General features: G+C 39.8%; 1 protein-coding gene across 1 annotated transcript in view; it reads right to left on the bottom strand.

The window, feature by feature from the left end:
• Window positions 1-578: 578 nt before the first annotated feature.
• Window positions 579-16,638, bottom strand: part of ME1 (malic enzyme 1) — a 196,668-nt gene continuing 180,608 nt past the window's right edge. Inside the window, exons 10-14 of the mRNA XM_068937655.1 lie at window positions 13,764-13,869; window positions 11,542-11,684; window positions 8,224-8,397; window positions 2,839-2,937; window positions 579-935 (exon numbers count right to left, since the gene is read on the bottom strand). Of these exons, the coding sequence (XP_068793756.1) occupies window positions 768-935; window positions 2,839-2,937; window positions 8,224-8,397; window positions 11,542-11,684; window positions 13,764-13,869 (690 nt within the window). The 3' untranslated portion in view covers window positions 579-767. The remainder of the gene's footprint in view (window positions 936-2,838; window positions 2,938-8,223; window positions 8,398-11,541; window positions 11,685-13,763; window positions 13,870-16,638) is intronic.

Below are 16,638 nucleotides of genomic sequence, written 5' to 3' on the forward strand. Positions count from 1 at the left end.
TAGTCAAAAAGAAGCCTTCTCATAACATTTGAAAGCTCTGGTTTTTGTCAAGAACATGGAGTCCAAGCATTTCATGAACTTTAGGCCAAACAATTGCTGAATATCAAAACAGCAGTTACCCTGCAGAGGGAATGAAATAGTTGAGCATTTACATGATATCAGCTTAGCTATTAAGTAAAATTAAAATGTTCTAATTATACATGAACGAAAGGTTCTGCAGATCTAGTTCTCATTATAAAATTCTCAGGAATCTACACCACAGGAGTGACAAATAAGGGTTTTCTTTGGAGGAAAGATATTCTAAGCTTATATTCTTTAAAGGATTTTTTTTTTTAATAATCATTTGACAATTTATGGAAATTACATTGTGATCTTTAATGGTTTAAACAGTGCTTATATAATTTCTTAGATTATTTTCCATCGTAATATTTGTCTTCTTAACCCTAATATTGTTCTCATTGACGTTTGTGATAAAACTCTGAACTTAAATTACAACCACTTACTTTGATTACAAAGAGATCTGTAAAACTTTTGTGTAGGATATCTCAGGTAAAATCAAAAAATGAACAACACAGATCTACTTCTCAGATTAATATTTATTTTCTCATGTGTAATTAATTACCTCTTAATCTGAGTTTCTAACCAAATATTACAATTTAGAAAAAGTTTCTGCATCTTAAAAAAAGTTAACTATTCTTAGGTTTACTAGGCAGAAATGTTCTGAATATTTTAATGCTTTTAACTGCCGCTGGTTGGTTCATTCTCAGTTAAATATTTACAGTTTGCACTTTCATAGCTTCTTCCGGCCAGGTATATGAGTCAGCCACAAAGCTGTTATAATCGGTGCTGTAAATTTGAGAGCGGATAAAGCCTTCCAGGTCCTTGGGCTGAGGATAGGTGGAGGCGGTATTATTCCTATAGGCTTCTTCTGCAATCTGAAAAGACAAGTTAAATTCCTAATTAGTGCTATTAAATTCTTCTTCAAAGCACAGTAAGGAAAATGTGATTTGTTTAGTGCTTCTGTGCTCCCTTTATAGGAGAGAGGCTTTATTAATATTTGCCATAGGTAAACTCACAAGAAAAAAAATGGTCCTACGCAACGCACAAGAGGGTTGGGGGGGGGTGTATTTGCTTGCCTTTTTCTCACCCACACCATACCTAAGCAAATCAATTATTGCATCACAAGTACAGCTACAATAAAACAAAGTTTTGCAGGGTTTGGAGCCCACTCAGCACATCAAGGTAGCCTCTCATGCCTGAAAAACATCTACTTGAGAAATACGTAACTTTTGATTGGACATTCATCTATACAACAACCAAAGTTTTGAAGCAACAGCAATCTTTGGTAAGATCTGCTTCAACTTGGCAGACAATTGCTCCTACTCTGAAGCAGAGAAAGGCAATCTTCCTGCTCTCCTCAGCCCGCACTGTAAAATAATTGTTTTAGCTTGGTGAGAAGCTAAGAGCCCAAATGGAAGAGTCACTATATTCAGACTTCCTTTCTAGGATTAATCTGAAGCCCAACCTGATTCGTCTGAGAAGCAGGTAAGGTGATTATGTAAGAGTTCATCCTCAGGTCTGCGTGCATAATTATCACGGATGAATGAGATCTGAATTTATACCCTTGATTGGGTTTTCCAAAAAATTTTCAAAATATTCCTTTCCTGGAAAGGGCAGAGACCATCACTAAAGCTCTTATGCTGTAGGAGCCAGAACTGGTATTTGCAGGAAGAAAGTTTCAATAGAGATCAGACAGAGAAAGAAAGAATTGGTAACATTTTCCTTTTTTGTATTATATGTAGACACCTGCAAATAACCTTGTCAGAGGCAATATTGCCGTTTTTCTGCCAAACACACAGGCAGTTTGATTTAGACTGAGGAATCCAGGCAATATTTTGTCTTCTACAGAATAGAGTTATTACTTATGAAAAAAACCTTAACAGCAAGAAGGATTTTTTTTTTTAATATACAGAATGAATAAAGCTACGGCAACCTTCTCATGCATGAGGGCTCTCCATTGTTCTTTCAAAAGAATATTCAATAAGTGGAATTATTTATAGTAAGATGACCAAGAGAAAAAAAAAAACAAAAAACAAGAATTAGAGCCAAAAATGTCCTGGGAGAGGAACAAAATAAACCCATAAAAATGCCCCAAAGCCCCACCAGAATAAGGGAGGAACTGGGGCTAAGTACATTATTTTAAAGCTTCCTCTTCCTCCCACTAGGACAGCCAAATTGATTGGGAAATTGCAGCTTTATCAACTGCAGGTTTAGGTCAGTTACTTAAAATCTATCAACATTAATTCCCTATTTGCCAGTTTAAAAACAACAACAACAACAACAACCCTGAGCCATAGACAAAAAAATATCCCCTGCAGTTAGTTTTCTGGTAGGCCAGAATAAGGGCTGGAACAAAACGAAGCAGTGCCAGGACAAAGGAAGTTGCTTACCCTCTTGACAGACAACTAATAATCGTGGAGAGCCAAGCCTTTACCTGTACAGCTTTCGTGTCTGGGAGCTTGGGCACCAACCGGTGTAATGTCTCCTAATGAGCAGATAGTGCAGCATGGGAGCATGGGCTCTAGAGAACTCAGGCTGCTTTAACATCAGTAAACAAACACCGAACCTGCTGTACGACCATCTCTTTCCTTCTTGTATTTGGAATATATTTGGAGTTATAGCTGTGAATTTCAATTTAATTTAGAAACAACTGCTTGACCAAGGTTGATGCAAAATAACTTCAGCTGGAGCGAAGATACATTAGTTCATCCAATCAAATTTTAAACTATGTAGAGAGCATAAGAAGAAACAAAGTGACAAAAGATTGAAATGACTTACCTTCACAGCAATTTTCAGCGACACATCCTGAATAGTGACTAAAGGAGGGTACAGACGACCTTCCATTAAATTCTCCTCTGAAACCTGCTGAGCTATTACCTAGAAATAAAGCAGACGTTTAACTTCAGATGCGGACACAGCTATAGCTTTATGCGTGATCTAGTCTTAGTAAGGAAAGAAATGGTTCCTCCTTGGCAAATCATACAGATACTGCTTAATCCACCTACGCAGAGTTTGTTAACAGCAAACCTGACTATTAGGAATATCTTCCAAAGAACAAGACATTTTGGGAGTGCAAAAATGCCATTTTTCTCATTCAGATAATAAGAGTATTTTGCTCTGATTGTATTAAATCTTGATTCATTTATATGCTTGTAGATGGGAGAGGAGGGAAAGGAAGACTAGAAATGTGAAATCTGGTAGCACTTTGTTACAAATTTCTAGTTAAGAGGAAATACCACTGTCTCTGTCATACAAATGAGTCAAAAGGCTGTGTAGTTCACCCAGCTGAAAAGAACAGGAAGAGGGTCTTGAATTAGTCTATGATACACGTAAGCCGGCAAGTGCTTCACCATGAGATATAAATTGCATTGCTTGTAAATAACTAGGACTGCATCAAAAGAAATGCCTGGCTACCATGAATTTGTCCTCCTGGCAGAAGGTGGCTAAAAGTTCGAATGAAAGAGAGCTAACGCTACAGTAACACCAGGTTCAAAGAGAAATCATGCTCTCTCCTCTAATTTACTCAGCAAACTGGGAGTTGTAGTAAGTTTCTTCTGTTCAAAGGGGAAATGTTAACAAGGGCAACAAGATGTTGTATCCAAGATATAATGAGAAAAGGGAAAGTACTTGCTTATATTTTAAGCTGATACTGAGAAATACAGCAGTCGCAAAAAAAACAGTAGAGGGAGCTAAGGCAACATAGGATCTCCTCCGAGTTTTTGCTTTTCCCCATTAACAACAACTAGGTTACTTAACAATAGTACACAGCCCTTCGATGAACTCAAACAGGATTTGCAGTTGCATGTGTAAAAAGGACCTTGTAACGGTGAGTTTAGCTGTTAACAGTTTAACAGGATTCTGTAGGAAACATGAAATCTGAAGAAATCAGTAAGAAGCTGCTGTTAATGTAATGCAGCACTGAAAAAAGGTTAGGAAGTAGAATACTTCTGTTTTGTGATGGGGATGGTACAAAGCAACTTAGACAACACTTGAGCAAGACTCTATTCAAAGTGGAAGCGGTAGCAGATTCAGACTACACAGATGCCATAACTAACTGTTCTGACAAACTCCAATAAAAGCATTTAAAACTGCAAAAGCACAAACAGAAACATTTTCAAAGGGAATGACGCATTCTTCAGGTCGTCTCTGAAAAAAGTTCTTGGAGAATATCAGTCAATGGCAGTGGAAAAAAAAGATGGGTCAGTGTTTGGAATTATTAAGCCTAAGAGAGGTCAATACAGAAAACCTCATTATGCCAGCATATAAAACTGTAATGTACCATCACTTTGAATAGTGTGCATTTTTGCTCCACCTCCGTCAAACAAGAATAGGGTAGAATCAGAAATGATATAAAAAGTAAAAAGGTTAATCAGGAGGTTGGTTTTTGTACAAGGAGATTTAGTAAATAGGCTGGGGAAAGAAGACACAAAAGCCAGATGAAGGTGAACATTTATCATAACAATATAGGAAACCCAAATCATCAGGCAGCAGGAAATTACAAAAAGAAATTTTTTTTTTTTTCCAGAGAAGTTATAATTAAATTGTGACATTAATTGCCAAAAGATGTTAAAACACATACACAGGTTTAAAATGTCATTAGGCTCATTAATGAAAGAGAAATCCATTTCTAGGATAGAAGTTCCAGCTCAGGGAGTCCTTAAAGCGCAGGCTGCCAGAACCTGTGCAGAAGGATCCTTCAGCAGAAGGATCAATCTGTCCTTTCCCCTTATTTGTCCCCTCTCCCTCAGCTTCTACTACTAATTACTTTCACAGAAGGATATTGGAGTGCTTGGATCTTAGGTCTGACCCACTGTGGCCGTTTTCATCTTTTAAAGTTGAATTATTTAAAGCTTTTAATAGAGAAATTAGCTTATTCCATGATTTAAATGAAAGGCAGCTAAGAGTGGGCAAATGGTATAAGGCAAGTAGGGGCATCTTGGCTTTTTGAGGACAAATTTTCTATAATGAAAGGAGTTAATAGGATTATCTCTGGAGCAACTTAACTGTAGGTCACACATGCCAAGAACATTTCATTAGTTCATGTTGTGTTTGGTAGGACTCAGAAGAATAAGTCAAGTCCCTTGTCATCACAGAGAAACTGCCTGCAATTAAGTGGCATTACAGCTTAGTACCTTAGATTTATCAACCAAAATCAAAGTTACATTTTATTTTACTTGGCATGAAGAAAAGAACATCTGAAAGTAGAATTTGTTGTACTTACAATAAGCTAACTGTGACTTTTACCAGATTTAATTGGAGAGGTGGCAAAGTGACAATTCAGGAGATGCAGGCATGCAGCCTAAGCTGCTTTTTTTTTAATATATACACCTTTTCAGATATGTTACCATTACAAATTAGAAGGTCCCTTTATTTAACAAGCATATTTTTGGCATTTTAAGTTTTGTAGCCTCTTGGGCACTTCCATTTCAAATGGAGAATACAGACAACTTTTCTAAGAATAATGTGAAATGACTTTCCTTTTATCTTCCCATTTAAAAAAAAATCCAGAAAACAAAAAAAAAGCTCTTTTGCTTTGCTTTGTACTGTAATTTCAGCTAAGGGCCTACGCTCTCCTGGCTTTCACATTCCTGAAACCTTATCTAGCAGAGACGACTTTGAAAACTATCACTCAGTTTTCTCCTTGCTCAGTAACAGGCTTCAGCTCATTCAAGATTCAGACATATGACTGCCTCTAACAGAGACAGGGTACCACACGTGAATATTCTCAGCTCCAGGAGTATTGTGAAGAGCTGTTACTGTCTTTGGAGCCAGTAAAACTTTCTATGCAAGAAAAAAAAAACACACGCACATGTCAAACTTATTAGGGACTTTCATGCTTCAGAAGACATTTATGTAGCAAAATCTTTACCAGAAAAGAAAAGTCAGGAGAGAACCTCTATCTTGAGAGAGAATTTAGAAGCTTTCTTAAGATTTCTGATACCATTTTACTTCTCTGAGAGTTAAGTATCTTTGCTCACAATTGACTTTCTGCTGACTTTGCGTACTGCCACTTAAAATATACTTTGATCGCCATGTGTCACCTTTCATCCATCCATCACCATTCCAAAGCATTCTATATATAAGATCCATTTAATCCAAACCAAAATGAAGCAACTTCTAGAACGACAATAAGACAACTGTTTAACACAGCAGTTTAGACCAGCAAGCAAAGAACACCATATCCAACTGAAATTACAGGGGAAGATTTAAAACAGCAGGATATAATTACCCAAAGACTTACAAGATGGATCATTGCCCTCCTAAGATGGTTAAAGCCAGTGGAGACAGTCTGGGCTTTTTACTAATTTTACAGATGGAAATTGCAAATGTCTTTCTTACAGAGGGCAAGCTGCTGGTAAACTTTTTTAAAGAAGTCATAGTACACACCTTAAAAAAAAAAAAACTCAGAAATTCAGTTAGGGTAGCATGCGAGTGCCTACTCTTTAAGAAAGCTTCGTATCACACATACGGCCAGTCATACGCTCATAGGATTAAAATTGCCTCAGAGTGACAGTAAAAGATCACTTTTTTCCCTTTAATCCCTGAAGAGGGCACAAGGAGCAGGAGTCTTTGAAGGCACTATCCATTAGAGAAAGCTAGAAGGGTCGAATCAGGTATCTCATTCCTGCTATCTGTGCATCTTTTTTTTTTTTTTTCCTCTTTGTTGAGCTTTCCATAATAGTCGATACTTTCACCATAATAGTCGATACTTTCACTTGTTTTTAGGCTTCCTCTGTATGCAACTGACACTTCCCATTTCTTCTCAAGCACACTCATTCGGCTGCCTTGGGGACTAGCACACTGCACTCCTGTGAAGCTTTGTGGATTGTAAATTGATACAAACTGTACCTGGTAGAAATCACCAGTGAGGTGAATGTAAGTTAATTACTGTTAACACAGTATAGTGAGGTTAACCTCCCTCTTTGCCGTCCCCCTTAACAAAAGCAAAAAAGAATCCAGCTTTTAATGACCTTGCATGGACACGGTCAAACCATCTCACACTGCTTAGGGCCTTCTGCTCTCTATGCTGAACGTGGGCCACCTCTGGGAGGGATGGGCTTGGGAATGTGGTGCTAAGAGCCCAGCAGCCAGGAGCTCGAGCAGAGGGAACCCCTTCTGCTGCGGGTGGGGGCCAGCTGAGACCAGTGAGGCTCTCTGTGCCAGCCAAGAGCAGAATACCCAGAGGTGAAGGAAGACAGAAGAACTGCAAGGCAGGGCAGGAGGGGGAAGGAGCAGGCCAGGAGGACAGAGTGGTAAGGGTGCAATGAGAGGATAGTGCATGGGGAGCAAAGATGCTGGACACAGAAAAGCACAGAAGGTTACAACTTTCTCAAGTGAGAAATGGCCACAGAAAGATTGACTTATTGTTTTAGGGGTTTTTTTTTTTTGGTAAAAAATATGTTGTTTTAAGTATTCAATTTTAAACATAGCCAAATCACCACAAGTAAGTGGTGAATGAGGGGAATGACTCCCCAGGACCAAATGTGTTTGCTCTCTGTTCATCTCTTTGTTCACTGAGTGGAGATAAAAGAAGGAGAGAGCAAAGTTTGATAACATCAGAACACAGATGATAAAAAATTGCTTTTAGAAAGAAAAGAATCAGTGCAGAAAAGAATAGGAAAGAAAATGGGAAGAGTAACATGATAATTATATCAAATTGTGGCGCAAGGAACCATAGACTAGCACTTTCACCATTGTTGACAAGAAATATGATGCCAACACCTCTACTCAAAAATAGCAAAAAGCTAAAAGAAAGCCAAATAGTATTTGTAAGCCAAACACCCACAAATGTTACCCCAAAGCTACGAGCATCAGGACATAGATTCTTTCAGTCTAGAAACACATTTATGTGCACATGTATGCAGACTGTACATGTGCGCATGCACCTATGTTAATACAGTACTGAAGTCTTCCTTTTTCTTCTCTGCTTTCCATCAGAAGGTGAAGTTTATATCAGATGCCCTTTCGACCAAATATTAACTTTTTAAAAATAACTTGTTCAAAATAGAATTTATAAAAAACAACATATCTTGCAAATAAAGATCTTAAACAGAGAAAGCCATATTTTTCCCACTTAAAAAACTATCTTTAGCTGTTTATATTTAATTGTTCATTATTACCCAGTGACTAAATTACGGAATTTAAATAATTTTAATACAGTACCTCAGCAGTTGTGAGGAACACCTCCTCACCAATATGTCTCAGTCCACATGAAACAACGCCAAGGGCAACTCCTGGGAACACATAGGAATTGTTACCCTGTCCAGGATATAGGGTTTGCCCACTTGGAAGAGTGACAGGATCAAAAGGACTTCCACTGGCAAAAATGCCACGTCCCTAAATGGTAAGACCAGAGCAAAACAAAGGATGTTAGTTGAGAGGAAGTTGCTGAAATATTTTGTACACCCTTTTAAATACCTACCACTGTGGAAGCTGGGTTACATCTATTTAATCATTCTTCTGACAGGGTGTTACAACTATTTGACTCAACACGCGTCAAGAGCAATAGGATGCCGATCCTAGAGATTACTGGCTATTCTACGTAGCTATCTGAGGTCACAGAATAACTACTGCCTTATGCAAGTAAGGTAGCTATTAGTATAATTTAGAAGAAGAAAAGTGACAGCCAGCATTAATTATTCATTTTGTACTTCCATGCTAGAAGAATGGTACATGGGAAGAAGGCATACACAAAATACTTAAAAGCTGTAAAACTCAAAGTGGACAATACTGTTGTGGTAATGATGGGCAATGCTATTGGAATTTTTCCCAATACCGTGGTAGATCTTCCACAAAAATGGTGCCAACGCCACTGAGCGTTGCCTTGTTACCTTTGCATGAAGGGTAAGGGATTTCTGAGGGACTGTGAAGAGGCAGGGGTCTCTGCCTCTCCCAAGCTCCTCTCTCCAAGCACCTGCACCCACTCTGCAGCCCAACATAATGCCGGAGGGGCAAGCTCTGTCCCTGGGACGTCATCCCAGCATGGGACCGAGAGCACAAGTTCGCAATGGGACTGCCTCTGTCTGGACCTTTTGGCTCCACTCGTAAGATATGCGGCCGGGGCACTATCTCAGGCGCTGGTGTGCAATTATCCCATACCAATAGACTGTTTGCATGCTCCTAGCAGATTTTTGTGGACTGTCAATGAGCACTGTTCCCAACAGTGCCCAGACACCATGCACAGACTGGTCCGAACAGGCAGTATGGAGGAGCCAACCTGTTTTGGGGAGTTGGAGAGTTTAACTGTGCAGATACAAGCTATGCCACATCACTTGTGCTGAGAAAGTGCAGCATCTCTCATATGAGGAGAGGCTGAGAGAGCTGGGACTGTTTAGCTGGGAGAAGAGAAGGCTCAGAGGGCACCTGATTATTTATTTAGATATTTATTTATTTAGATATTTATAAATATCTAAAGGAAGGGTGTACGGAAGATGGAGCCAGACTCTTCTCAGTAGTGCCCAGTGACAAGATGAGAGGCAATGGACACAAACTGAAACACAGGAAATTCCGTTTAAAGATAAGAAAATACTTCTTCATTGTGAGGGTAGCTGAAGCCCAGAGAGGTTGTGGAGTCTTCATCCTTGGAGATATTCAAAACCTAACTGGACACAGCCCTGGGCAATTTGCTGTAGCTGACCCTGCTTGAGCAGGGATGTTGGACTGATGATCTCCAGAGGTGCCTTCCAACACCCACTCTTTTGTGACTCTGTGACCAGAGAACAGGCTCTAACTCACTGTATGTTGTAGTTCACATGGGGCCTCTAAATCTGCTCCCAGGACCCAAATATACATGCAGCTCCAGCTGCATGTATAGGGGAGCAGGTGCAGCACTGCAGGTAGAGCCTGGAAAAGGAGCGCAGTTGACTTCCAGGCGTTCTCCTGCTCCTCACTACCGGCAGGGAGAGAGGCCAGGTAGGGCCAGCTCTGGCACTGCCATCAGACAGCTGGGGAGGAGGGACGGAAGCACATGGGGTGGCCCAGAAGCGGAGACAAGGCTCGTGTTGCTAATAGCTTAACGTTAGCAACATTAGGTCTGGTATCATTCAGTAGCATGTGCATTTAGCGTTGTGATACTATCAGAGTGCTGAGAGATGGCCCACTGCACGGTTGTCGGTAAGTTTTAAGTCTGATGGGGAAATCTCACTTTTCACTTTCACTGATCTGAGCAGAGGCCAGCACAGTTCAGTGCTATTTAACGGTGACAGAAGTCACAAGTGATCCATCTGCAGCACCACTGTTCATATTTCCCCCCCCGTCATTTCTGACATCTAGGGAGAGGGAAGTAATTTCTAAACCAGAAAATGCAGTTTTAGAATAATAAGGTAAGTGACTTTTCAGAGGATCTACATCAGCAGCCCAGAGGTCCTGAGCCTTTGATTTGCTGAGGAGGGAGTACCCTAGAATTAAAGCAGTAAATTTAGGTGGGGAAGAGACGCTCATGAGAAGCCAGTCTTTACGCAAACACTGCCAAAGTGATAAATGTTGCTGTTAAAGACTTAGAAAGTGCTTTGTATCAGAAATATCTGTGCCTATTTTAGGGAACTGAAAATGTGCATTTTAAATACACAGCTATTCCTGTTCAGCTCTTCAAAGCATATTCTGTTTTGTTTGGTGTCACGCAGTATTATCATGGTCTGCTTATTACATGTTTTGGTGACAGATCAAATACTGCAGTGTATCTTTTGATCCGCTTACCAGATATAGCTTCCCATTATAACCAACCCTGTGTGTAGTCCACTTCCCCGATTCTGGCATTGCACTGTAATTGTGCACTTCTCAGTGGGGAATGGGCATGCTAAATTTGTCTTCTAAATACTGTGAAACTGTCATGCAAACTGCCCTGTACTTCACAAGAAATCCACACAAAATCCCTATAAAACACATATATTCAACTACTCATGTACAGCAAACTCTAGCCCGAATTACAAGAGAACACGTTTGCTGGCACTTACTTACATTTATAATTAGGAAATACAGTTCTCTTACTTTTCACTCATGTTTCAGTAACAGAAATCTTTCTAAGGGGATCAATCATCACTCCTATTCTTAGTAACTATTTTAAAGATCCTGTTTCCCATATTGAGGTATTTTCTTATCCTGCACAGCAGTTATAAAATCTCTAAGGAAAAGCATGCCACTGTGTAGTTATATTACACAGAATGGTACAACTCAAAAACAGGCTTAAGGCTTTAGCGATTAACAATTACTGATGCCTCATTTTTATTAAAGAACTGCAAATCTTGACTTATATCCTACAAAAGCTATTAAAAAATTTATGAGGGTGCAGGCATGTATTGACTTGAGTGAAACTGTGTCTTGACAGAATCAGAAAATGCTGCTATTTAATTTAACTCATTTTTATGCATACACAGAAACACTGTAAGTATTTGCTATTGCATCCTCCATCTTTATCCCACGTTAAATTTAGTGTAAGATTTACTTTGCACTAATTATACTGGGCAGATGTTAAACTTTGGTTACCTCTGTATACTTGTAGCACTGCTCAGCAGTGCACTCTGCTTTGCTGGTAGGATTGCTGAGAGCAAAAATAATAGGACGTTTGTTGAAAGCAGCCATATCCTGCAGAATTTGTTGGGTAAAAGCACCACCAGTTGCAGCAACTCCTAAGCAAGAAAAACACACATGTAACAAGCAGACAAATGCAATTTGTTCGAGGTAAATCATGCACATCACTTTTAAAAGAACAAACTCTTCTACTGCATACCTCCCCATGTAAAATGTAGTTCACCTTCTTTCCTAACATAAGCGTTTAAAAAAATGTTCTGCATAAAATATTTTGCTTCTTTACGTGCTATAAATTACTATTTTTTCATATGTCCAGCTCCCAGATTATCTGTAAATACAACCCCTGTGATTCAGCATTAGCGTATGTTATGATCTGCAACTAACACAGGGAAACCTGACCTGGAGCCGCTTTTCCAAGGTCTGTCTCGGCAGTCTCCAAGAGCCTCCACTCAGCACATCTGATCAACGTCCTTCCTGCCTCGGCTTTTAATTTTGTATGAATTATTGGAAGGGGTTGGGGTGTTACTTTCAAGTAGCAGTACTTCTAAAGCTCTGTGGATTACATGCTTGCAAATATGGTAATTAGCTAATTCATAAAATACTTTGCAAATGTGTAACAGTGAGGCACCATGTCATGTATTTTTAAAAAGACCATCTTGCTACTGTAAGCTGAAGCCCAGTACACTCAGATACCTCATATGCAACTTAGCACAAGGCCTATACCAAACTAGTGGGTATCAGCCAAAATGTAATTAGGCAGGCGGCCGGGTGTTGATATTCTCCAGCAGCTGGTGGTATCAGAGCGGGCAGTGGTGCAGCCTGTTCTCTGGGGGGAAATGCAGGCACCCCAGCCCTACGGTGCCAGCAAGCGTGAGAAGCTTCTGATGGCACTGGTTCTCGTAAGTCCAGCTGCAACGGTGACACTTAGGTGTCGTCCCCAACACATGCCAAAACCCCTACACCCCTGTGCCATTTGGTGAATTTCTCACTCTACTTTTGTCAGGCCAATTATAAAAATAGATATGTATCATCTAACTCCCAGATAAAGGGTAGATAACTGCAGCTCTCTCCTAAAGTCTCATGCAATAGACCAGACCATTTCGCTCAAACCCAGTGTGCTAGGTTTCATTTTTTCCTGACATAAGGAGAAGAAAAAAAGTCTGTCTTCTACAGCTCATTATCATTATCATCTCCAGCCTCAACTGATGAATAATTGCAGAGAGCTGTTCTGAGTTTAAGAAGCTTCCCTGAGAGCAACAGTCTTTCTGAATAAATGCCTTCCCATCCCACCAGAGGTTAAAAATGATGCCTTGCTGTTCTCCGTATGGTCCATGCTTATAAACGCTTTTCACAGGGATTAAACGCGTCTTGCAGAATGACAGCATCTAAGGCAGTCTGGTTGCTCCCGCAGTGTAGAGGTGCAGCCAGTACCACAGCCCAGACCTCAGATGCTCCACCAAGCCCGAGGCGGGTTCTTGTTTTTGAGAAGCCAAGTAAATCTGGATCTCTGCCTATCCGACACGTGAAGGACAGATAAACCTAAGGCTCTTTATTCCCAAGGCGGTCCCTCTCCCCCAGCTCGTGTAGAAGGCAGCCTCTTTCTTGCTCAGAGACCGATGACCTGAAACCCCATTCTCCTTTCCACACAGGGGATGATGGGCTTCAACAGCAGGAAGAAGAACTGCTCTTCCCTCTCTGAGAGAGCAGGAATGGATTCAAACCCAGTCAGGGAGCAGAAAGCCTGGAGCCCGGGTGGCTCGTGGGTCAGTTCTCAAACCTGTTGTCACTCATGCACAAATGAGCATTTCAGCGCAGCTTTACATGTGCTTAGTGTTCAGGTTCCTCATTCTAATTTTGAGGTTGTTTGTATCACAGCGTACACATTAAATCAGAAGTAATTTTGGGAAGCGACCCGATTCTCCAGTAGATGGCTAAAACAGCTTGGATCATTCCCCCTGTGAAATGGATGCTATGGAAGGAAAGCACTGTTCCACACAGTTAGTAGTTGGGTAGTTACTGTTTGTTCAGTTGCTGAACAGAATCCACTACGTGCTTAGTGTTCTCTAAAAAAACAAAGGTGAACTCTGTTCAGAGGAACTTGATCTTGTCCCCAGACAAAGCCACATTCCTATTTTTTTCAGAGAATAAGGTCACTGCTTTGAAGTAAAAGAAATTACCTATTAGCACAGATGGTTTTATATCTTTAATGATATCTTCTAGATTTTTCATTTCATCGTGTTCATGGGCAAAATGTTTTTTCTCAGACGTTAATGAGGCACGCCCCTGAGCGAGGGAATAAAAAAAAAGTATTTATTATAAGTATACTGGAACCATAATATCCTGGGATATCAGTTACCAAAGTATCCGGTTTAACATGTCATACTTCCTTTCAATTTTTGAGTCTATCAACAAATAGGAAAAGTTACACTGCGCATAACTACCATTCTCAGCACAGCTTAGGACACGTCTATTTCTCCAAGAAGTTGGTAAATCAAATTCAATAATGTTAAACTTGCTAAAGCTCTAGAACACAACTGTAATAACAATTGTATGAAAAAAACATGCACTTCTTCTTTGAAGCGTTCTTAAAAGTTGCCATACCTGTTGACATTTGCTCACATTTTTAAAGTCACTGATGATAAAATATTAATATATTTACATAACACAGCATGGAAGCACTGGGTGGAAGGGGATTTCGTAACTATTATCAAAATAAATGTACTATTCTTCTAGTTTTTTCAAATGTTTTCTGGTGCAAAAGTATACAGACTGAAATAGACATTATGTGGCCCCATTTAATTAAATTAAATATGGTTGACGTTTAATTCTTTCATTCTTAAGGATGAAATAAACTAAATCTAACCACAAGGCCGGTTTATCCTTTTTGCATTATCAAAATTGACTCACTGTGAAACAAATTTCAACCTGATCAATACTAGCAAATGTCCAGCCATCGCTGGCTAATGAGTGTTTCAAACAGAATATGATATAGGCAGGAAAAAGGGCTATGGACTGTGATTTACACGCATCTTCTGCAAACTGGATTTGAGCTGAGGGCAAGTCATGTGGGATGGGGGCAAGAAGTGGCCAGAACTTGAGAGAATTATGCTAGTTGTTTAAATATGTTAGATATCTCTATACACACGCATCTGAAAATTTCAGCAGAACAGCTTAAAATGGGTACACTGCTAAGACTCATGTCCTTACGCCTTAGAAAAATTTACTGCCTAGGCACTTTTCAAGCACAAATCTAAAAGACAATCCCAGGCCCTCAAAAATGTCACAATTTCAGACAAGCTACTAACTGATACAGATGGGGAAATACATGAGGAAAATAAAATGTTAAAAATAATTTTGACCAAATAGCCAGAACAGGTCCATATCTTTGTCTCCCTAGTCTTGTCTGACATGACTGGACAAAAGTTTCCTTAATCTTAGCAAGTTAGCTAAAACTATACTGAACTCATTCCTGATTCAACTGAAGTCTATGAATTTGACAACTCTGACTCCCTTTAGAACTGGATATACTATTGGATTCAAGCGGGGATTACTCTTCTAATGGTATTTTTGCTTAATTTTAACAAGAACGAAAAATCTTTAGACAAAAAGACTCTGTGATGACTCTGTGATGTGGCGAAGTGTTGCAGTGCAAATCATGTCACCAGACTTCCTCTGCTGCTTCTCGGACAGTAACCACAAGCATTGGTAAACAGAATAGAGGGTTTTGGGTTTTTTTTTTTTAATTTTTAACTGCAAGAAAAGCTTCCAGAGGAAGGAGGGAGCCATGTAGGCCTGGTATGTGGTCAGGACTGACTGGGCTGTTCTGTCTCATAGGATGGCATCTTCTCCTGACTCACCCTTGATTATAAGGAATTTCCACAAAATTATCCTCCTTTACAGATTTCTTATGTGACCAAAATACAGAGTTTTCAAATTAAGAGGGTTATTTTGGCATGTACTTATATGGATCTTAAGTGTTCTCTTATAACCTATTACCACAGAAATACTCTGATACAAGCACCTGGTTTCCTTCGTGGGTAAAATGTAAAATCCTCAGCCTCCAGAGAATGCCGCAATATTGCCAATTTTTGGCATATTCATGCTGGAATCACTCCATTGTCAACACAATTTTGAACTCTGCTATTTTCCAGTACTCCAGCAGATGTCACCACAGTCTAAATACACGTTTTTGATGCGTCTCATTTTAAAACAGGAATTTCCCTTAATATAGTCGAGGGGAAAAAATGAAGTTTTCTTTTTAGTCACCAAAAAACAAATGCATTTGTTATTTTCAACCCAAAAGCTTGTAGCTGGAAATATTTGAAAATATTATAATAAAAAACACTTGCCCTTCTTATTATTGCTGGTTTATTGCAATGGAAGCGGCTCCACAGAGCCCGGCCTTGAGGAAGGCTTCGCAGGAAGCCGGGAATAGGTGCAGTAAGGACCTCTCTGATCTGCTGCCTGTATCTCCAATTGGTTTCTTAATCGCTTTTCAGGCAGTTACTGAGGAATTGCATTTTAGATCTAGTCTTGGGATCTAGTCTCCAGGGAGAGTGCCCTGGGCTACCACGAGAAAAGAGACTACCTCTAAAAGCTATGCCGCAGGGCCAGCTCCCTTTCCAGAGTGTCTCAGATTTGGAGCTCCGAGGGCCTCTAGGATCTGCAGGTCTGGGGAACTCTGCTGGGAAAGATCTGCTCGGAAGTGAGACCTCCAATATTTCCACAGCATGCAACAGCTATGAGGCAAGGCTGACATCTTTGTGGAGAAAAATGTTGACGTTCTTTTATTTTAATTTTTGATCAGAGCAAAAATTAAAATAACCAAAATCCTCCACGAAACAGAATTACTCTTTTTGCACAGTTTTACCCGTTCAGTTTGCTTTGGAGGAGGTGCTTCAACATTTTAAAATTAAGATTATGGCAGAACTGTTAAAACACCTATTGATGTAACACCAAGGATTCGAAGTCCCATTTCCAACTCACACTGAAGGTCATGTCCTGTTAAATTAGCTATAAATGAAGACTCAAAAAGTAAGCTGGATGTGATCT

The sequence above is a fragment of the Struthio camelus genome, chromosome 3 (genome assembly GCF_040807025.1).
Source record: "Struthio camelus isolate bStrCam1 chromosome 3, bStrCam1.hap1, whole genome shotgun sequence".
Taxonomy (NCBI): Eukaryota; Metazoa; Chordata; class Aves; order Struthioniformes; family Struthionidae; genus Struthio; species Struthio camelus.